General features: G+C 38.4%; 1 protein-coding gene across 2 annotated transcripts in view; it reads left to right on the forward strand.

The window, feature by feature from the left end:
* The window catches only part of arhgap10 (Rho GTPase activating protein 10), a 54,177-nt gene that overhangs the window by 20,897 nt on the left and 10,290 nt on the right, over nt 1-22,990 (forward strand). For both annotated transcript variants that reach the window (XR_015851123.1, XM_088342019.1), the window contains 6 exons: nt 3,127-3,211; nt 4,458-4,516; nt 6,111-6,216; nt 10,650-10,809; nt 15,621-15,756; nt 19,975-20,149. Coding sequence is in view for 1 of the 2 variants with exons in the window: in XM_088342019.1 (XP_088198145.1) it covers nt 3,127-3,211; nt 4,458-4,516; nt 6,111-6,216; nt 10,650-10,809; nt 15,621-15,756; nt 19,975-20,149 (721 nt within the window). In the remaining variant the exon portion in view is untranslated. The remainder of the gene's footprint in view (nt 1-3,126; nt 3,212-4,457; nt 4,517-6,110; nt 6,217-10,649; nt 10,810-15,620; nt 15,757-19,974; nt 20,150-22,990) is intronic.

Here is a 22,990-nt window from a genome sequence, read left to right on the forward strand (position 1 = left end):
CCATTGATCAGTCAATACGTGTTGCTGCCCAAAATCGCATAACATAGTATGCAATGGGAATCAAACCCGGGGTGTGGCAGTAAGACTACGATCAATTATTAACTAGACCAGTGATTCAGATGACATTCGAAAATGCATTAGGTTTCATCTCATTATCACGCTATATTTAAAATACTGTGCCAGGAACACCATTTTGCATGACGCATGTTGTTCTGCATTCTGATAGGTTAATCAGGTTTCTCCACTTCTTCACCTGTGTGTTAATAACGTTGCGGTTTAATATGTATATGTATGTAAATGAGCTTGTATAGTATTTTTGAAAGACTTTCAGTTTTGTAGCGTTCATTTTAGGCACTGTGAATAAAAATAGTTTGAAAATAATAAAAGGTCTAATGCCTTTTTCGTATGTCATCTGTACCACTCATTGTCTTGTGGTAAAATGTCGGCCACAACCTAGTTTTGAATTCCGTTGCATAATATGTTTTGTTGTCAGCGATGTTTATAGATTGATCAATCGTTGCACAAATACTTTATACAGTACTATAAAATTTTGTGGAGTAACGCACACCTTCTGTATGCACTTGCAATCGTACCCACCTTATTCTGACGGATATAAGGCGCACTTTCACATTTTTGGGTAATTTGGGGTTTTTAGGTGCGCCTTATAGTCCGAAAATATGGTATATTATAAGAAACTGTGGTCAGTTATTTGATTGTCTGAATGGACACTTAAACAAGCATATCTTTTATTTGTGCTAGTCATATATCTCATGTTGTGGCACATACACTATACAGTACACATTGACATCTATGTCCCTGTGTGGGTAAGTCATGTTTTTAAACCTTGTGGACCCTCCTCCATTTCATCCTCCTCTTCATCATTTTGAATCCATTGCTGCGGCTTGCATCCAATTGCAGTGTGTGTTACAGTACAAACCGCAGAGTGTTGTTTGTGAGGCAATACTGACTCCACGGTACGGCATAACAAACTCTTGACTTTTTTTTACACACTTACTCTATATACTAGCACAACTATATCTCAATTTGACGTTTATAATCGGATGGTAATCCTGAAGTGTTAAGATGAAAGTGAGACATCCTTTTTATGACTTGGATTGAACATCCATTCAATTTTGCTCCTAGTGGGACCTGGAGCACTCATTAAGTACTGTCGATTAGAATTATGACAAACAAATAATATTGGCAAATCACTAAACCTTTTAGAACCAAACAACATTAACTAACCTAGCCTCCCCGGCCATTTCATCCACTATAACATAGCATAGATACTCTTCTAATTTTTAAAATACACACACACACCATACAAAGATAACATATATTAACAACAAACCGTTAATTCAAATTTCATGGATGCATTTTGTCATCAACTGCTGAAATACAGTACAGGAATGTAGAAAATCTATTGATGCATGTAACTGATACACGTAACAACACAATCAATGCAGTCCATCCACAGTTTTTGATGATGTGCAACCTGTTATACTACAAGATCCAACCCACCCAGCCACGTCTTTTGGACTTTGAATTTTGGGCTGAATCTTGTCCAGTCCATTTTTAAGACGTGACTTGGTCCAAAAATATACACTCGAGATTAGCTTGTGTTAAGCCCGTTTAATGTGTATACAATTTAGCTAGAAATCATTTTGTTTACTTAATCTAATGCGGTCCTTATTTACCCCACAAAAAAGTTATATTTTCAATGGCTTAAAAGAGATGTATTTTTCAACAAAAACCCCAACCTTTTTTAATCAGTTTTCGCTGGTTGGGAAATAAATCCATTCAACAACATTTAGTGCGGTTTCCTTTTTTGCTCTGATGTGTACTAGACAAACTGCTCTTACCTGAAAGTGTTTCTGGATTATCCCTTCTGCATACCATCAAAGTTTGAAATATTATTAACTGTTTGAATAAAATTCCAGTTACATCCTGAATTGTTCTTTTTAGTATATAGGCTACTAAATAATACTTGATTAATAAATTCCTACGTGGTGTGAAGCTACATGTTGAACAAATTCACTTGTGTTTTTATGCGGGTTATTATCACAACTAAAGCCAAAATATTTCAGTGCTGATGACTTTCAATAAGAACCTAGGCTGAATAAATCACACAAACCCGCACGTGCCCAGAAGCATAGTTTAATGAAAATTTTCCTCCAGGTCAGAATTGTTTTCATTGGATGAAAACACTTTGATAAGGTGTATGTGGCTAGAAACTAACAAAAAAGGCTGTGTTTCATTGCATCGTGAATCCCCCAAAATATATAATTGAAATTTCAAGCGTTTGTTAAGCTTAATTAAATTCATTTATAAATGTGTCTGGCCTGGACTTGGAGTTTGTCCCTTTGAAACCTGGCCTATTATCTGTGAGGCAAAATCATTGAGGGAAGTCGCCTGGAAAGGTGTAGGACAAAAATAGGTGACTAACGTTCTCGTGGGTGTGACGTATTACGCAGCACCCTCCTGCAAGTTCAATTCTCAGCCCGACAGGTCTCCAGAGTCTCCACAAAGCCTCTGAAGTAGTAAAGGATTAAATAATCTTGTAATTAGTATAGAACCACCAACTTTCTTCCATGTCTGCCGGGACCGAAAGCTCTCCGAGCTGCAGCGCTTTTATCCCTTTGTATGTCTCTCTACAACTTTTACTGTCTATATTTATTCACTCCTCACTCCTCAAGAAATAGTCCCAGTTTGCTGTTAGAAAGCATATTCCCAAAGATAGAAATCTATTTGTAGGAATATTTTGTTTAGTCTAATCATGATAAATTAATCCATTCGATTTTATCCACCTTAATTTGTCCTCGGGGTGTTTGTATTGTGAAGTAAAGGACATTTGTGATATAGATTTCAAGCCACATGGTTCTCAAAAAGCTGGCACCTGGGGATGGGTGAAAATATATGTGCTCATCTGGAAACTGTGAATGAATGATTGTGCATACTTACTTTCGAAAGCTTTAGACTTTGCGACGAAGCAATTGATGTTTTCACATGACAGTTCTAGTTTTAAAGTAACGATACTTGAGCACTATGTTTAACCATTTCATTCAATTTTTTTTCATGCTGTTGCATCTTGTTAAACTGACAAGAACATATTCCTAATTTGTGTAGATGAGAAGAGCAACGAAGTGGATCTGTCCAGCAGCGAGGACTGGGATGTGAAAACCATTACCAGTGCACTGAAGCTGTATCTCAGGTAGGGTTATATCTTTAGCAGTTCTGTCTTGCTGTATGACTCTGCTGAATAGTGGGTTATGACAGGTTACCTATTCTGTACTCACTGGCAAGATTGATAACATTTGGATGGAATGCATTTATTTAAATGTATGCAATTTTTGCATTAAGATACCTCAATTGGCAAGCAAGTTTATCTCTTTTCAAACTGCAGTGAAAGCACCTAAGTTCTTGGTAAATGTTTAATGCCAGAGAGAACTTCTTTTTCTGAAGTGGTTGTGCCAGAAAATAATTGAGAAGCAATGTTTTAGCATGTGGAGAAGTCCAACTTTGTGTGCAATGGAATGCACATGCATCTCTGTCTTTTGCTGCTTTTGTGGGTCCAGAGCGTTTTGTTGACATAATGGCTTTTAGAGAAACTCAAGATTGGAAAATCTTTGCCTGTAAATTGGTCAGGCTATTTTACGTACTTGTACAACTTAGACCATAATGTTATTGCCTTGCATGCGGACACAAGCAGAAAAGGGGTGGGGCAACTGTTCAGCCATTTAGATTACAGAACACAATGCAGTGAATATCCGCGAATTATCAAAAGCCCCAAAGTAAAACAAAATACAGTGAGTGATTACTGTAATCCAGATGTCAACTACCTTATTGAATCTAGGAACTACTTTTTTTTATTACTGATAAGTGCAAAGGGTTTCCAGTTTGATGAACATTTCTTGAATACCAACTGTTTTAATTTCATTTTGCTTCTCATGATGCAGCTATTATTATCAACATTGTTTTGATATAATCCTTAATTGTCATTCAAAGTAAGAACTGTATACTTGCTTTTTCTTCCATTTCATTCATTTGCTAAAGTCGATTACTTAGCGGTAATGTGTTTGACTTTTCTACCTACTGGACTGTCTGGCCTGCTTGGATAAGACCAATGTCCTCAGTTACCTTCGAGACTCATAGTGTCTCTGGACAGGGTCCAGCTCAACAGTGAAAGTACCTTCAGATGAACTTGGTTATCTCAACACGTGCGCCATCTAATTCCACCCCACCTTCTCCCAGGTCCGGACCACATTAATCACGACTGTGCACACAACCCATAAAAACAGTTAGGGCTTCTATTTCTGTTCCCCCCTCTCCTTACCCACATTCTCTTTCCCTCTTTCTATCTCCCCATGTGTGTCTCTCATGCTTCCTATCTCCCTCTTTCTTGTCTCGCTAACTCTTTCTTTCTCTGACTTATGTTGATTGTCCTTCTATCCATGCAGGAGCCTTCCTGAGCCGCTGATGACCTATGGACTTTACAAAGATTTCATCAGCCCGGCGAGTAAGTCCTGCCAGTTTCCACTTGTGGTGCGAGGGCTTTGTGTGTGTGCATAATGCAAGTGAACGCAAGTGCAGTATATTGGTAAAAATCGAGTAACATGATTTATTAACAAACTCCTTGGTCTTAAAATGGAAAGTTCATAATTGCCACAATAGACATCTGTACTTTTTTTATAAATCCAGCTACACTGGTTTAGAAAAATTAAGGTAAGAATCGTATAAAAAAAAAAACAAAAAAAAAACATTAATTTACCCCACTTTAAATCTGGGTTTTGAAAACTGCATTAATTCTGGTAAATGTCAACTTGGTGTGACAAACAGCCTGTAGCAAACTCCTTTTACCTCTTGTTTTGAAAACTCTGCTACCTTAAGTAAAAACAACTGGCAATTTAATTTGATCCTAATTTCACAAGTTTTTCTGTTATATATTGAGTGTAACAGACTACTTAAAAGGCTAGATTTAACCCCAAAGTTAGTTTTAAAGCTGTTTTGCAGGAGACTCGAATCTTGAATTCATGCTGATTTAAAACGGTATGTCAGGTTAAAATGAATGTCTTACAACTGCTGTCTTTGTATACCTTTTAACTATGAATAAAATAATTAGAGGTTTTCTTTCTTTTGGCCTTGTGAAACTTGTGAAACGATATATATAATTTTTTTTTTTTTTTTTTTTTTTTACTGTCGTTGTGACTGAAATGTATCACTTGCTGCATACAATGTCTCATTTGCGATTTAAAAATTAACTTGACTGACAACTATATTTGCTTTATTTTCTGTTTTTAGTGCTCCAACAGCGACTGGCGCAACTCACTTTTGTTTGTTTTTGACACTTTCAAGTGCTCAACATTAATATAAACTGACATTCACGAGCCCACTATGACTATGTGGTTGCGTTACATTTACTCGCCACATTTTTTTTAAACCATGCTAGTAAATCATCTTAATTTATTTTATGATTAATGTTTTCCCTGACATAAAATGGCAATCAAACTTATTAAAACCTACGTAGGATGGTTTTTAATCAAATCTTGTTTAAAATAAATTCTATAATTGGTTGACATTTTTATCAGTCACTCGGCATGAGAGAGGTGCTGAAAAATGGATTAGCTGTGTTTTTTTTTTTTCATTTTTGACAGATGATGGCATTCTTTTTCCCCATGTTGTTGTTCCCATAGTAATGCCATCCGGCGTGGGCGCTCAGATGCCCATGTGTGAGAAGATATTCAAGCCATTCTGTTTTTTTTTTTTTTTTTTAATGTAAATCTGTCTCCTCTGCCAGACAGTTAGCTTCCCCGCTTCATCCTCTTCTCCACTAACAAATTCCAACAAGCTTTGAGCCGTATATTACCATTACACGTGCTAAATGGAAATGCATCATCCCCTTGCCCTCAACCCTCGTCCTGGAGCTTTATTGCCCCCAGATGATTGTGCCCTTAAAGATCAGCTTACTTTTTATTTTTCGGAATGTGTCCCATTAGGTGCTTCAGGTCTTTAAGTAGAATTGATAGCATGATTACGATCTCGGCTCTTAGTTTACCACCACTTGCTAATTTGATCTTTTTTTTCTTCTTATTCCTCTTCCTTTTCCCCCCCAGAGGGCGGCAGTCCAGAGTCTCGCATCAGAGCCATCCACTGCCTTGTCCACAAGCTACCAGAAAAGAATCGACAAGTCCTCGGGCTGTTTATGAAGCATCTGGCCAAGTGAGTGATCGCCATCCCTGTAGTGGTCATAGTTCACACAATCTGCAGCCTCCCAAGCTTGGAACGCGCGTGGTCCTGCCTGCCCGTCCGTCTCGCTCCTCGTTCTCACTCCACATGCTTCTTTTTTTCCTTCTCCCTCACACCCACTCTTCAGTCTTCACTCCCCCTTGCCTGCTGTCACTCCATGTCTTTCTTCGACACTGATGCAGCCAGCAGCCTTGCGTGATAGCGTTTTTCTTTCGCCTTTTCGTGTGTTCTAACAATTAGCTACCAGAGGGTTGTGTAAAGATTTTCTCGACTGTAGATAGGGCGAGTCATTTGTTTAGGAATTTGATGATTAAGTTGTAAAAGTTGTGAATACTTTTTGGAAGGGTTTTGATAATAAAAAACTGTTATTTAGCAAATGGATGATTTAAGACAAATACTAACTGTTATTATTATTATTATTATTGTTATTATCATAGCTGTTATTAACTGTTATTTATCGTTGTTATTATTGTCCTTATTAGTATTGGTGTTTGTATCATGTTTAGTGATAAGTAGCATTGTAGAGTTAATAGATGCGTAAAGCTAATAATCAGGTATTAAAACTCTCATTAGGATGGTGATTATTATAACTGTTTTTGACTATTATTATTACTACTATTATAAGTATCCAAAAAAAGTTGGTGAGCGGAAGCCTTATACAGTCAAAAGATGGGTAAAGCTAAAAATTAAGATTGTTTTTATTATTATTATTGTAACTCTTATCATGACTATTATTGTTGTTGTTATTATTATTATCATTATCAAATATATGACTATTCTTATTGTTAAACATTGTTATTCATATATATTGCTCTCACCATTATATTATGCAAATTCATTACAAACTACATCTTTATCTAGAAACAAAACAATGTTGAAGAAATATGCTGGTGATGATGGTGAAAACTAAACAAAAAATAAATAAACAGCAATTCAGTCACAGCACGGCAGCGCAGTGGTTAGCGCTTGTGCGGCACCGTTCATGTCATGGGAACCTGTCGTGGGTTCAAATCCAGCTCCAGACTTCCTGTGCGGAGTTTGTATGTTCTCCCCGTGCTTGCGTGGGTTTCCTCCGGGCACTCAGGTTTCCTCCCACATTCCAAAAACATGCATTTCAGGTGAATTGGCCGGTCCAAATTGTCCCTAGGTGTGAATGAGCGAGTGAGTTGTCTGTCTTTGTGTGCCCTGCGATTGGCTGGCAACCAGTTCAGGGTGTCCCCTGCCCACTGCCCAGAGTTGGCCGCGACCCTAATGAGGATAAACGGTACGGCTAATGAGATGATGATGACAATCACATAAAAATAACTTTTCATAAGAACTCAAAACAGACATGCACTGCGCATCTCACAATTAGAGCAGACATAAATAAGTGCAATAAATAAGCATATGCTTCTTTCTATTCCTTTTCGGATATGTTACATTAACATTGTTGGGGGGTTTTTGTTCATGTTTGTCTCATGTTCGAAACCAAGTTTCATTCATTCATTATATAGGATTATTCAAGACAAAAGTAGCAGCACAACATTTGGAGATAGCAGCTTGCGAGTGGCGTACGCTCATATTGAAACCAACACTCGTGTTTTGTACAAAGGATTCAGTACTTAATGCTCACAATGGATTTATTTTTTCCTCACACATTTTTGTTACATGTCGGTTAGGTGCTTATTTTTCCAATACACTTTGAGAATCTTTATTTTCATGAAGGGCCTGTGTGGTAAAAGGCTAGTTTACTTGAATTATATATTACTTATTCATAAATTCTGTGCAGCTATGCTTACCTCTTGATACAATATTCCCTCTTTTAAATGGGTAATCCTTGTAATTATTTAAAAAGGCATGCATCTTTGCCCAGTCTTAACGTCTACCAGCCTTGTTATAGGCAAAAGACAGTCCACAAGATATTTTGCAAATTAAATGGAGTGTGATTATCCTACCGAATTTGTAACAACGTGCTTACCGACATGACTAATAAGGGTACTCATCCATTTTTCAATTATGTAATTTTAAAGATTTTTTTTTTTAATGAAGCTGTTTTATATTTTTGTACTAAATAATATTCATTAGGAGTGCATTTCTGTACTGTAGAACTGTTGGCGATAAACGTGCATCACTTTTTATCAACAAGATTAGATCTGCAAGAAATAACATTAGCTAACATTACAAGGTTTTACCACTGCAAGCTTTTTTTAAACTTAATATGAGCAAATTGAGGATAAGTAAATAATCCCACTCATCCCTGAGGCAGTGAAAGTCTGCTGGATCTTATTTCATAGAATCCCTCTGTGGGATCGGCTCTTGTTGGAGGAAAAATAAAATAAAAAAGGAAAGCACTATTGAAATTGAATTTGGATTATCCGCCGTGAAATTTTCCAGACTGGATAGACTCACAATTTTTTTCTTTTTTTTTTCTTTGCTGAAGTTGGCGTGTGTGCATGTCCTGCAGGGTAAAGGAAGCAAAGCCAGAATTTCACACTCCTATCTGAAATGGTTTCAGAGATGTTATAAATGCGAGTTGTCACCGACGTTTTTGTCTTCAAAGGAATCATCGGGAGCTATTTAAGAAGCAGTTTCCCCTGCAGATGCGTCACACTGCAGCAGGATTTGACTGTGAAATCCCTTCACCTGTCTTTGAAAAAAGACTTAAAATTGAAACACAGCCCCCTACATCTATAACACACACACACACATACCTTTAGTTTTTCCACCTACCAACCAAAACTATTACACTCTAATTTATTATGAATCGATTGCACATCTTCTTTATTATATGATTATTAAAATGAATAATATATGTCTTTGAAAAGATACATCAAAAATAACAAAACTTTTAACTCCTTAGATGATTATTTCCCATTTAAAAATCTATAAATGATCTTTCCACTTGACATGCCCTGCTAATTATTCTCTGTTCACAGTTCCAAATGCCATCTGTCTTTTAAAATGAGTTCCAACACAAGTTTAATTGTGCATTTGATAGGGAAAAGGCATGTAGCCGGAGTTCATTAATGCATCAACCTTGAAATTTCTCCCAAGTTGGCCAACACAGATTTTTGACTTTTTTTCCTCTACTATGGCGACAGTTTTGATCACAGATGTACACATTTTGTGCATTGTTACCATACTTAGTGCCTATTTACCATCTCGTTGTGATGCTTAGTTGTTCAACCCTCTACATTCCTAACACCTAAAATAAGTGCCGTATTTTCCACACTTATGTTACACCGGATTATGAGGAGCATGAGATTTAGATTAAAATAAGAGCTACTGTTTGTACTCATTTATAAGCGTTGGCTCGTTATACGTTATGATATATATTAATACAATAATTGATCAGACCATAAAGAGTCCAACTAAAAGTGCAAAACATTGTTTGGGATCAAACCCGTGTAGTCGTGGTGGGAGCACCAACACCTTACCATAAGACAATCAGTGGTACAGACAACATAGTAAAAGGCATTAAAGCTTATTTCATTATCAAACTATTTTTACCCACGGTGCCAGAAACACTGATTTGAATAGTGCAATCTGTTCTGCGTTCAACAGCATCTCCACTTCTTCACATGTCTCTCATTAACATCGCATTCGATGTATACATATATACATTAAAGAGCTTGTATAGTATTTTGTAGAAATTCATTGTTTTCTCCATTCTATAACATTCCTTGGTGAAGAATTGTAGAGATTGCACTATGCAAATTGGTGGTTCCGGCACCATACGTAAAAATAATGGGATCTGGATAATAAGAACTAATGCCTGTACCACTTGGGGACTTGCGGTGTTGGTGCTCTTGCTGCCACCACACTGGTTCCATTCTTGTTCCATACAATGTAATATTATTCTGGTCATGAGTATACCTTAAAACAGAGCTATCCAAGGTGGTGCCTACAGGCACCAGGAGCCCCCAAATACAGCTGAAGTACCCTTGCACCTGTTCTGAAAATAGCTCACCAGTGCTGGGTCATTTGATTATCTAGTAAAACAAATTTTTTAGTGGATGACTGAGTTTCTTTAACCCTACTTCCAAAAATTATTTCTATAGTAACATAGTGTTAACACAGTAATAACATAAGTTGTCATTTTAGAAATGCATAACAATCAGGGATCACTTGTTGCTAATTACTAACAAAAAGTAGCTCTCCGCTAGAAAAACGTTGAAGGCCCCTGCCGTAAAACCTCGTTTGTGATCGAATCCCTATAATTACTGTATGCATGAGTGATCTTATCCCCCATATTCTCTTGTATATAAGGGACACCTAGTTATAAGCTGAACTTTCAAATTTCTGGCAAAATTGACGTTATAGGTGTGCCTTATGTTCCATAAATTACAGAAAAAGATTTTCTCCTGAAACACTTGCCTCGTTTCCATTTTCATTACCTCCGACTGCTGTGTTTGCACACCCTCCAGCGTGGCAGCCCACAGCAAGCAGAATCTTATGACTGTAGCCAATCTGGGTGTGGTGTTCGGACCAACGCTGATGAGACCACAAGAGGACACAGTGGCTGCCATCATGGACCTCAAGTTCCAGAATATTGTGGTGGAGATCCTCATTGAGCACCAACAGAAGGTAACGTATCCCAGGAGTGGGTACCTCAATTGAATGTGAATGACAGCTGACTGATAGATTTATGTTTACCCAGCCTTCTGGGTTTTCAACTTGTGTTTCAATTTTTTTGTGTGTCTATTTTGCAAGCTTTGTATGCATAGAGACACACATACTGTACTTTATTGCACTCAATTATTTTGAGACGGCACGTAGCATGTCCTAGATCCGTTATATAGAAAGAAGAAGAAGAATTTACTTTGTCATTCTTGTGCTCATGCACACAGAACGAAATGTCGATACATCCGACCCGCACAGTTAAACTGTAGCGAGCCGATGCAGCCGCAGCCGAACAGGGCGCCGCCATTTTAGACCCAACTGCTGTGTTGGGAGTCATTAGGTGACCAAACCCCCCAATTCCAACCCTTAATGCCGAGCGCCAAGCAGGGAGGCAATGAGTACCAAGTCTTAGTTATGACTCGGCCGAGGCTTGAATTTAATCTTAAGTGTCAAATTAATTGACCTGAATACGTTGAACCCAACAGTTCTCAAGATTTTCACTTTACTTGGTAATGACCCACTTCATTGCTCATTTTCCATGCACCGAGTGTCTCTTGCCAGTGGTTACAAGCCCTGCCAATCTCGCCACTTACAGGCTCACTAACTGGCTACCTTACTCAAACTTAAAAATAAATTAAAATGAGCATCCAAACTCACACAGTGAGGGTATTTGCCCTCAGGTTAGTAAGGTTACTAAACATCAATCTTAACCCTAGTTGTTGAGCATTCATTTAAACATGTATTGTGGTTATGCGTTCGTCTGATCACATAATCTCTACAAGCATTGTTACTCAGTGTGGAAACTCAAAGGAGAGTAGAGGAAATGTTTGAGATTAGTTTTCTAATCTATTTGGAGCCATGTTTAGATCTGATGGTATGCCAACTAAGAGCTTTTGGTAGTGTGTGTTTATGTGCAAGTTTGTGTTTTTTTCTTTCCTTTTTTCCCCAGCCTCATTAAATGAAAGATGTAAGGACATGTTGGCCTGCTTGCAAAGCTGCGTTCATGTAATGGAGTATTCAGACTCTGTTGAATAGATAAATACAGTCATGTAGTCTAAAGTTTTTTTGTCCTCATGTTCATTAATTTGATTTTTTTCTTCGTATACATATACCGTATTTTCCGCACTATAAGGCGCACTTAAAAGTCTTAATTTTTTTCAAAAGCTGACCATGCGCCTTAAAATACAGTGTGCCTTATATATGGCTCAATGGTGTGTCGCAAAGTCTTGCAACTAATGCAACAGCCGCTGACTAGATTTCCCCCCGAACGTGAAGTAGTCCGGCGTTTCATTGGCTAACCAATGTGTCAATCATCATTTGAATCAATCACTATTGGCTAAAGTTGTTTGTAGGTAAAGGGGGCGGATCATTTTTATCACTTACAGGCTCGGATAGGCTAAAGGGGCAAAACAAAGCCTGCAATTGGCCGAAAAAGATGTGTCAATCATCAGTTGAATCGATCACTATTGGCTAAAGTTATTCGCAGGTAAAGGGGGCGGATCCTTTTTATCATTTAGGGGCTTGCATAGGCTAAAGGGACAAAACAAAGCCTGCAATTGGCCGAAAAAGATGAATAAGAATAGCTTGGTTGGTTGTCTACGGCATAGAGAAAGCATGTTTTACTATTCTGTATTTGTAAATATTTTATTCTCCTGGATTTACTACACTCACGGATATAAGAGGACCATGGTTGCACATAATTATTGAACACAACGACTTCGGTGAGCTACTCCGGCTATATATTTTCCCAGTATCTTGTTTCAGAGTGATATCGATGTTTCTGTGATGGGTCTTTTTTTTAAATTAAACTCAATTCCAAGTGTTTATTGTCATATGCACAGTAAAGTTGAGAGCGAAAAAGAAAATAGAAACTAAGAAATGTTTGGCATTTCTTGAATCCCAAGACTTTAACCTTCCGAATTATATTTGAAATGATGCATTTGAGTGACATCGTACGAACACCGCATCCGCACGTGTCTACGACACGTATTTGCTTCTTTGCAAGCTTTGGGAATGTTAAGGGGGTAATCAGTTGGACTGAATCATTTGACTGTTTTGTCGACGTTCCCATTGTAGCGCCTTATAATCCGGTGCGCCTTATCTATGGAAGATATAGGACCAAAAACTATTTTTTTCGGGGTGCGCCCTATAACCCGGTGCGCCCTATAGAAAATACGGTAAATATAACAGAATTGCATTTTTGAACTGAAATATATCTCTATTCACAGGGTCAGAAAAAAAATAAAAACAAAGGTTTCCTTTTTTTTTATTATCAAAAACTAATAAAATACAGTGTCCTCTTCAAATATACACTACACATTTCGAATCATCCTAAATACTACTTTCTGAATTGTACAAAGTAAGAAAATATCTTCCGGGTTTGGGGTTACTTACTGAAAAACCACTAAATACTGCCTACGTCCTTTTCAAGATAAGAAATAATTGAGTACCTGATGCCAAAGAATCACTGTCGTTAAATTTGACAACCCAACTAAGAGACAGTATTTTGAGTGTTTCCTCAATTTTGCTTTTCTCTTATTTTTCTAAAAAAGACCAGTTTTAATCTGTGTAGTCCCTAGAAGATGGATAAAGTGGCACTTTCAGTCATTTTTTTCCTAGATAAAATCCATTTTATTTATGTGGTTTAGGTAATCGAGACCAATTTAGCTCTCCGGGTCATCAGTTGCCTGCAAATAGGTTTACAGTTATTAGTAAAAACAGACAGTATTCTTGGAAGTGCATTGTTTATTTAAGATTGACAAAACTCTTAATGAACCACAATAAATAACACTGTTAAGATTCATGCTCACTCTGTTTAGAATGCGGCAAGGACTTTTGGAATCCGTAGTGTGTAGTTTTGGAAGGGATGACTGATTGATAGACAGAAACTTTCCACATGCGGCCTGAGTCCAATGTAGACTGTCAATACCCTCCGATAGCAGAGCAGCAGCATTTTACATTCACCTCCATCTGCCCAGAGAAAAGCAGCCCAAAGTCTCAGCCATATCAGATTTCTCACTTTTTCTTCTCTCTTCCTGTCTGCCTTTCTCCAACAAACTTTCTCTCATGCCATCCTCCCGTGCGTCTGCCTCGCCTGTTCACACTCTTTTTCTCCACCACTTTCTCTCACTGCAACTACCCCCCTCCATATTTCTTGCACCGCCATCCTCCTCATCTCTGTTATCCTCTGTTGCTAAGGCTTCCTCTCTCCCCAGCACACCTATTCCCTTTAAACTCCACTTCTGAAGTATGTATGTAACACTGCTTGGGACAAACCCTCCTTGAGTCCGGTACCTGTTTGTTTGATTATATCAGAGACCACGGCCAGTTTCCCTAAAGAAGATTCTTTACTTTACTTGGATTTTTTTAGGGGGAACATTATTTTCCGAGCTGAATGATTCTCAGCTCCGAAGATCATCATTGAATTGTGCACCAACATAGCTATGCGCACCTCCTGCATCTGCCTAGAGATTCATGCATTATTCAAAATCGAATGCCTAAGCTTGCAATGGCAGCCAAAGTCTGAAATAAATCGTGAATTTCCTATATGCGTAGCTTTTGAGCCTCTTGAAAATTGGGTAGAGCTAAACTTTGCTTCCATATGAACACATTCTACTCCGGCACAATGAGGGTGTGTTGCCCCTTTTAGCAGTGATTTACCAATTGTTGTCTTGGTTACTGATTTCGCGATTACCCTTAATTAGTGCTTTATTAGACTTGCAAGACCATTCTCACTGCCCGAGGTAAACTTTTGCATGTCGAGTCAAAAAGAGGTAAATTGATGCTCATTTTGTCTTCAGTTTTGAAATGATTACACTCATAGCATTCGCTGAATATTTTAGAAGTCGTTTTATCCTTGTTCTGGTGTGTGATCTTTTGGGACCTCTTTAGTCTTACGAATACTAAACTTATCCAATTTTTATCAGTCATGAGTCTCCTTACTTGGAAGTACATTTTTGAAGGACGACCCCCCCCCTCATCCTCATAATCTTACTGTCACTTAAGAAGCACTCCTGCAGTGTATCCTTAGACGCCATGAAAAAGTTTGCCTTTTGGCGAAAAAATAATTTTGAAATCCAGTGAGGAAAAGCAATTTTGGATAATGGATTGATTGACTTTACGATAACATGTTCATAAGATTTATTTTGGAAGGCGGTCTATTTGCCATACAGTGTTGAGTGAAAGCTAGATTAACATTGTTCGGACAAAAATAATCCACTGCTGATCTTCAGAAAATAGGTGACGAATAATAGCTCATCACAGGATCAGTGAACAACTGTGATGTTATTTTAGCTTGAAAGCAAATTACAAAATGGCCGCGATAAAAATAGGTGGGATTTTGCCACAATAAAAAGCAGGATTTACATTAAACTAATATGGATGCACCAGTTTGGGGTAATATATTTTTTAAAGACAACTATATCCCTTAAATCCAACTGCTTTTGATTTGCTTTTACTTTTGATCCTTGAACTGTTTTGATTCGTTTTATCTGTGGCAGCTTACACTGTCATTTGCATATGAAACATATATTTTACTGAGGAAATGTGCACATTTGAACATGCTTTATTCAATTGTTTGTTTTGTATGAAAATATTTTTCCCCGCCAAAAATTCAGTTTTATTTTATTGTGTCCAGCAGTCCAAATATTTCTTTAGTTTCATTATGAAAACTGAGAAATGTGTTTTTCAATCTTTTACAATACACAAACCAGAAAATTATTGACAGTGACCTGAGCTCCTGTCTTGTTTTGCTCAACTTTAAATTGTGTATTCAGATTTTTGCAGATGCTCCCGAGTCGTGCCCTCTCTCACCGGCCACTTCTAGCTTTTCCGCACCCACAAGGCAGTCCAAGAATCGACAGAGTCGTCCTCTGGCCGTCTACAACCCACAAGTTATGGATATTCGGACCGGTAGGACATTTTTTTTTCTCTTCATCTGCTGTTTATCCCTGCACAAAAGTCATTCGAACGGAACAATAACACTTCGTTTTGCTTCGTCATTGTAGATGATGCTTTTTGACTGGCTTTTATGTCACAACAAAACCAAAAGTATAAACTTTTCTGGAAAATATCTGTCTATTTTGACATGAGACGAGGCTTTGCACATATGAAACTAGAGGATGTCATAATGTAGTGGTTAGGGTGGTCCTTAATGGGGGTCTAAATTTTTTTTTTTGAAATATTGGGCTCTGACCCCCCGCATATGTTCTTATATCGATGAAAACACACTGTGTGCAATTTTGAACAATTTGGATAATATTTAGAGGTAGCTCAACGACTTTGAAATTTCCCAAAATGGTAAAATTTTGGCAATTTTCGAGAAAAAACAGAAATCTTAACCCTATGTGTACGGCGTTTTAGAACATCCAATTTCAGTCCATTGCTTATAATTGTAACACAAGAAAAGTTACAAGTAACTTTGTACACTAGGTCTGATATAATGTGCGAAAAATCCTTATTTTTCATACCAAAATTTCAGAGGCCTTGACCGACCTCTAAATATCCTTTGATTTTGATGAAACTTTGCCTAATTACGTTTTGTATATATTGGAACATATTCAAGGGGTCAGAGCATGAAATTTTAAAAGTCGAAAAATAAGGACCACCCTAGTAGTGGTTCTCAAATAGTGGGGTCCCGAAGGGGGCGCGAGGCTTTGTCTTTTGGGGCGAAGGCACGTGTGGGGAACTTTTTTTTTTTTTTTCTTAAAACCGAATCAAGTGCAGTTGCTGCTCCACTACACAAGGGGAGCAGTTGCACCCTCATTGGCAATGTTTTCTTTACATTCCGCCTTTATATAGCATATACCACAAGGTTGGAGCATTGAGAACGAGGTGTAGATATGAAGTGGAGTGGACCCTCTAGTGACCCCATAAAAAGACATTCATCGCGGACAAGGAGACAGGCGAAGAGAGACTGTGTGAAGAGTCAATCAAACATTATCTCCCAAACTCTAAAGTTAAGACGAGGGCTTTTGGTGAAGCGCGTGAAGGATGCGACCACAGAAAGAATCGAGCAAAGACCGCCGTGCTTGCTATATTGAAAAGGTTAGCAGCGGACAAAGCCAAATAAATTAAATTGTCATTTCAAGACATTACACCCCAATCACGCTTAAGTTTTTCTCAGCAAAACGTGCCGAAGGGCAGGGGTGACATGTTCCCACCAATTTCGAGCAATCCTTGTTTTTTCTCCACTAATAAAATGTGATCACTTAAAAAAAAGATCAATTGATCAAAGCAGCACAGAAAGGGTTGAATATTCTCCTAAATCGCTGACACATGGGACAAATGTATTGATGTTGCCTTTCCCCTATTTCACGTGAGACTTGTGCTTTATGATTTAGTCCTCACTAATGCCAAGCTCAAACCTACGTCCTTGCCGATTGTGACTTCTCTCTTCAGTAAACCAGCGAGCGTTCTTGACATCATAATTGGGCAGAAGCGAAGAGTTGCTTGCTCCTGCTTAAAAAAAGCTGTGTATTGCAAAACTTGCTGAAAACAATTAAGAAGCACTACTGTTTAGAAAAACACAGAGTTCACATATAGGTTACGTCAAAGGCAAGGTTGATCAACTTTCAGTGTGTAAATATTTGAATTAATTTCAATGTATCGTTAGGGCACCCGTGCATTTTATATACCTGGTTCTTCACCAACACATTACTATATATAATTTTTTTAGTCAAAGGTAAAAATGTGAAAATGTTCATTCCTTCTAAATGTTAGAATTACTCTTTGGGATTTTGGTCTTTTATGACACCGCAACCTTATAGAGAACTGTGGGAGAGATACTCTTAGTTTAGCTGACAAGTTGCCTTTTTTTTAAAACTGCAACAATGACCAAACTGCATAGGCTCTTCATTTTATGATAAATTACAGAACCTGATTTCCTTCTTAAAGTTACTCTTTGTAATCAGTCGACTGTACCAGTTTAAACTTCACATAGGCAAATTTTAATATCCGGGCTGGCTGTTGTAATCCCTTTTAAGCTTTTTAAGCGGCCCCCGATAATGGATTTACACAACGTCGTCTCATCCGCTGGCTGGTTTAAAGAAATCTAAGGGGGATAAAACAAGAGTCTTTCAGTGAGGGTGTGATGCTACATGTGTCCAATATCCCTGACTCTAAACAGTTTTTGTGTTGCAGTCAGTCTTGTTTTTGTTTCAAACTGGAACAGGTTGCCAAGGTCATTCTGAGTTTGTTGTCTGGCTATGACGCATCTTTTGCCAGCACATTAGTTTAAGCCCACTCTCAGATGCAGGTCATCAAAAAAAGTAAATAGATCCCTAAAACTCTAATCTATAGCTTTGGCGCTGACCATTGACATTAGGTTTAAATGAACATGTAATAGAAAATTGCCTTTAGATCACTTAGCTGCTGATTACTTGGATCTTTGGACTGCTTCTGCCCCTAGGTTCTGTCTCTATGACAGCCGTTGCTATAAAGACGGCCACATCTGCCATTGGCTCAGCGGTAGAATAAGGTTGGTTAGAACTTTGGCAAAGCTAGAAAAAAAGGTGCACGGAATGTGCGATGAAATTCTTGATTCTGAGATGATACACAAACCCTCACAACCGACCAACTCATAGGGAGTTGGTCGATTGTGAGGGTTCAGCTTTCGCCACCCTATCAATGCAGCATTTGTTCTGATAATATCAGGTGGACCACTAGGACAATGAGACAAGAGTCTAAGCTGAGAGGCACATACAATTACGCCGATGTATGTCCATACTGTACACTTCATGAGATTACAAAATACCTCTTTTTTTCAATCAGGCACAGAACATGGTGTGTTCCTCCCCACAATCATGCAGATATGTTTCAAAATATGCCATGTGCAATTGACTTTGAGGAATTAATTTTCAAAGTAGACAGTTTGGCCTCATATCCCGTAGAACTGTGACATCATCAGATGACAACCAGAACCAAAACATTGGCGCGTCCTTTGAAAAACGGGAGATTGTAGTAATCAGTGAATGCAAAGCGCTCATTTACGCTTGGACTAATTTGAATTTTGATGATCGTGTCGCTGAGGGAATTCTGACTTTTTCCCGAGGTGAGTTCCTTGATCATCTTGAGCTTCGTGCGGTAAGTTTACCTATTGTCTTGTACAACGGGCGTTCCTTTTTTGCCTTTGCCTCCTTATAGGTATGTGATTCTGAATTTTTCCTTTCGTGTTTTTTGCCGCTTGTCTGACAATTAATAAACTGTAATGTTGTCCAGATAGCTCCCGATTAGCAGATAGGCTCCCAAAGGCTTACATTTTTTTGGGTCTTGGTTAGCCCCGTTAGCAGTCAGCTAGCTGGCTTGCCTGCTGTGCTCATTGTTTTTACTCCCGTCTGGGTTCGTGTATGTCGTTTGCTTGTGGTTTTCCTGGCTCTTTAATGCATGTTTTCGGTCAGCCAGCCTTCGTTGTTTTCCGCTGATCGTTTCGGTTCGTCCTCTATAGCATCTGGCTAGCCTGCCGTGTTCATTTGGTATATTTATGGCCGTTGTTGTTTTTTGTTGTTGGCTCCCTGTTATCCTGGCTTCCTACTGCACGGTCTTGGTCGATGAGCCTCCCTTTTTTTCTCCGATCGGTCCCAATTAACCCTTTCTAGCAGCCAGCTAGCCTGCCGTGTAGGGGGCAGGGTTACCCTGATGATGTCACAGCTCAGGAAGTCTAAGACGATACAGGTTGTCATCAAAAGTCTTCAAAATTATCTCGGAAAATTATGGAATATACTAATGACACATATATAATGCAAAAAACATGTACTATTTTCTCACATTTTATATGTTTCAAAAAGTGGGTATCCCCTTAAAATCAAAGTTACTGTAACTTTTAGTTTGTAGTCATCACTTTCCTTTGCCCTTTTAAATGTACACTCAATGCTTTCACTGGGAATGCTTGTGACAGATTCTCTTTCGTATGTGGAGCAAGATTCTTGTTCCAAATAAATTTAGTATATTGAAATTCTCGTGTTTAGAAGTGCTAGTATATAGAAGTAGGACTACTCCGGTTGTAGTTTTTGTAATGCTTCTTCATGTATTATTCCAAGTTTGCATACATGATCCCATACAAAATTCACTTACAAAAAGCCGAGAACATTTTATTTTTATTTTTAATGGGGCTTAATTTTGTCTCTTTATTAGTGTCGTCGGCCTGTGACAGCTCCAACCTCGCCACGGACGAGACGTCGATGGGCAGCAACGAGTCTGTGTCATCGCAGTCTTCATCAGCGTCTGCTTCAGAGACACCGACCCCAACAGATAGAAGCGAATGCATGCCCCACAGCGTCAGCCTCTGCTCGGCCAGCAGCAACTCTCGGTGAGTCAATTCCAGAAAGCGATCCGACCTCTCTCTCAGGAACACACTACGGGCCCGTGAATGTCGCCCTGAATGTCGATGCGACAGGTGAATCGTGTGTTCACGCTTCGCATGCTTCTTCTGCTTATGTCATGTCTATGAATTCACCTTGAATTTTTTTACTTACTCGCCCTTCATCGACTCTCATCAGTGCCTGACAGAGGGGGAAATTATGTGCTTCCGCTTCCATTTTGACCCTCTCTTTGGATGGCGAGAGTGCCGTTCGCACTATATGTGGAAGTCTTTCCACATGTTTTTACTATACTATTCAAATGTGGTCTGTTCCTTTATTTAGCATACTGGATATTTTATGGGATCTTTTTGGTTTATATCATAAGATCACTTTCAAAACAAAAGTGCAGAATAAAGTATTGAGATTTAACCAATTTTCCTTGACTCACATTAAAATGAGAACATTATTGTGTCACTTCAAAAAGGACTGCCGTATGTACCTCAGAATGTTCAAAATATACCCCAAATTGCCCAATCTGTGGTTAGTTCTGCTTACTCTAGTATCCACTATTTAATGTACTTTATTATAATTTGGACATCTTGTAAAATAAGAAAAATAACAAACGTGATACATGAATGGTCTAATTTTATTATTTTCACAATTTCTTTTATATGTTGTCTATTTTACAATCGTTTTACATTGCACGTCCAATTTTTCAGGTTTTACTATTGTTTTAGTCTTGTAAAATACGTCATTGTTAAAATAAGCCAAATTCTTCAATAGGATTGCAGATTGTTCTGCTCGTTTTGTATTTTTTTTTTCATCTTGTTAGAAAATACTTAATACAATTATGTAAAAATATATATGTAGAACCTGCAACACCAGATAATTGTGCTTATTTAATGGATAATTGTTCATTCTATTTCAATTTATTTTATTTACCAGAGAAACAAGATTACAATAGCCTTATTGTGGCGATCAAATACATGTGGAAAACTCCTAAAAATCAAAATATGCGTTTACGATATTTGCTAAACTATTAGTGTTATTTTATCTTTTGTAGTTTTACGGCTACTTTGTCTTGAAAAAACCCTTTTAACAGACAGCAAAATAATAGGATAATGCTCAGGGGTAGCATTTTAATGACATTCGAAAATAGGCAAAATGGTTAAATGTGGCGAAATTGTCGCTCTCCCTAGAGATCTGTGGATATAAAACACAAAGAAAATGTTTCACTTCAAAAAGACATGGTTTCCAACCTACGTGACGTGCTGGAAACCTGACATTTGCAACGCAGGAGAAGACCATCAATCTCCTTTTCTCATTTGCTCGGTGGGTAGGTGGGCGTGCTTCGGTCGTGTCAATCGTATTGACATTGGCCTGATATTCATCATGTTTACCCCCTCCTAACCATTGACCATGTCCCTTTATGAAGACTTCCACCGTAAGTCTCTGGGGGTCACCCTGGCTTTGTTCACTCATAAATTAAAGCATTGGGGGACATGACATGGTGGGGATCTGTTAGCACGGCACACCGCCTGAGGTGATTGAACTTGCAGCTTGGGATTCAGCCTTTTGCAAAAAGTGCTGAAATCCGTTCCCTTTTCCTCATGTCTTTTCAACATGAAAGCGACTGGAAAGATATTAATCAGTGCCAACCTGAAATCTTTGTTTGCAAATAGACACAGCCTGACTTGCTGCCATGCATCCATTTTTTTAAATATTGAAAATTGTTTGGTCACCGCTGTATCCCGTAACTGTCATTTCTGACTTAAAAAAGTGGACTGTCCTGAAATTTTAAGATAAATGACTTGCGGGTTGTGGACAAAAAGCCTGCAAGGCCCGTACCCCGATAAGCGGCTACCGGAAATGTTTTATGTTTTGGTTAAACAGCCACGATCACGCATAAACACATACCTGCCAAGTACTACGGTTTTGCCGTAATGAGTACGGTTTTCTTGAACCCACTACGGTTGGGTCACAAAAACTACGTTTTTTTTTTAATAAGTCTTCGGTGCCGTCCGTACACTTTGGATTAGTTTCTATTATATCGGGTTTTAACGCACAAAAATGCGTTTATCTGACTAATCAACTCCTTGCCCTGAAGAATTTTCGCGCCGGCGTGATGAGGGGGCCCTATCATGGCTAGCGGTGTTATAAGTCTTCTGTACTGTCCGTAATAATGGTAAATTTTTAACTCTATACCAAATATGACAGACAAACTGGCTGTGCTGGTGAAAAACGTCAGCGTACAGGGAGTCCAGTTTGCTGTGTTTTACGGAAACGTGGCTCACGTCCTGCATCTCGGACGCTAACGTGGAGCTACCTGGAGCAACCGGTAGCTACCAGAGCTAACCTCCGCCCCGATTCCAGGCTTAGCGTGTGACGTCATCCACTCCGCTAAACGGAACTCCGGAAAACGAAAAATCTCCATCTGACTATGCAAGTTATTCAAAATTATTATTATTTCATATCAAAACTGATCAAAATCAATTATATAATTATTAACTCACAAATATATTGGAATATCTCAAATAAAAAGTTTCCAAATTAAGCTGAAAACCCACACTGAATAATATTACTTAAATGATAAAAAAATAAATGTTCTTATTGTATTGAATATTGAAAAGAAAAGAAAACTATGAGGGGTTTTCCACAAATCGACCGCCACACAGTTTGGCTACCAGTGTTTATAGGGGAGTATTTCTTTACCCATTCCTCTTCCAAAGTAACACCAGTTACCTAGCCACATGCCGTTGGCAGCCTGACTTGTGCAAATCATATAATAGGGTTTCGCGATGTATATTCCCTTCCCACCCAAATGTAGTACTGTTGGCACAGCGTGCACT

The sequence above is a fragment of the Urocampus carinirostris genome, chromosome 8 (genome assembly GCF_059441175.1).
Source record: "Urocampus carinirostris isolate Australia breed hairy pipefish chromosome 8, RoL_Ucar_1.0, whole genome shotgun sequence".
NCBI lineage: Eukaryota > Metazoa > Chordata > Actinopteri > Syngnathiformes > Syngnathidae > Urocampus > Urocampus carinirostris.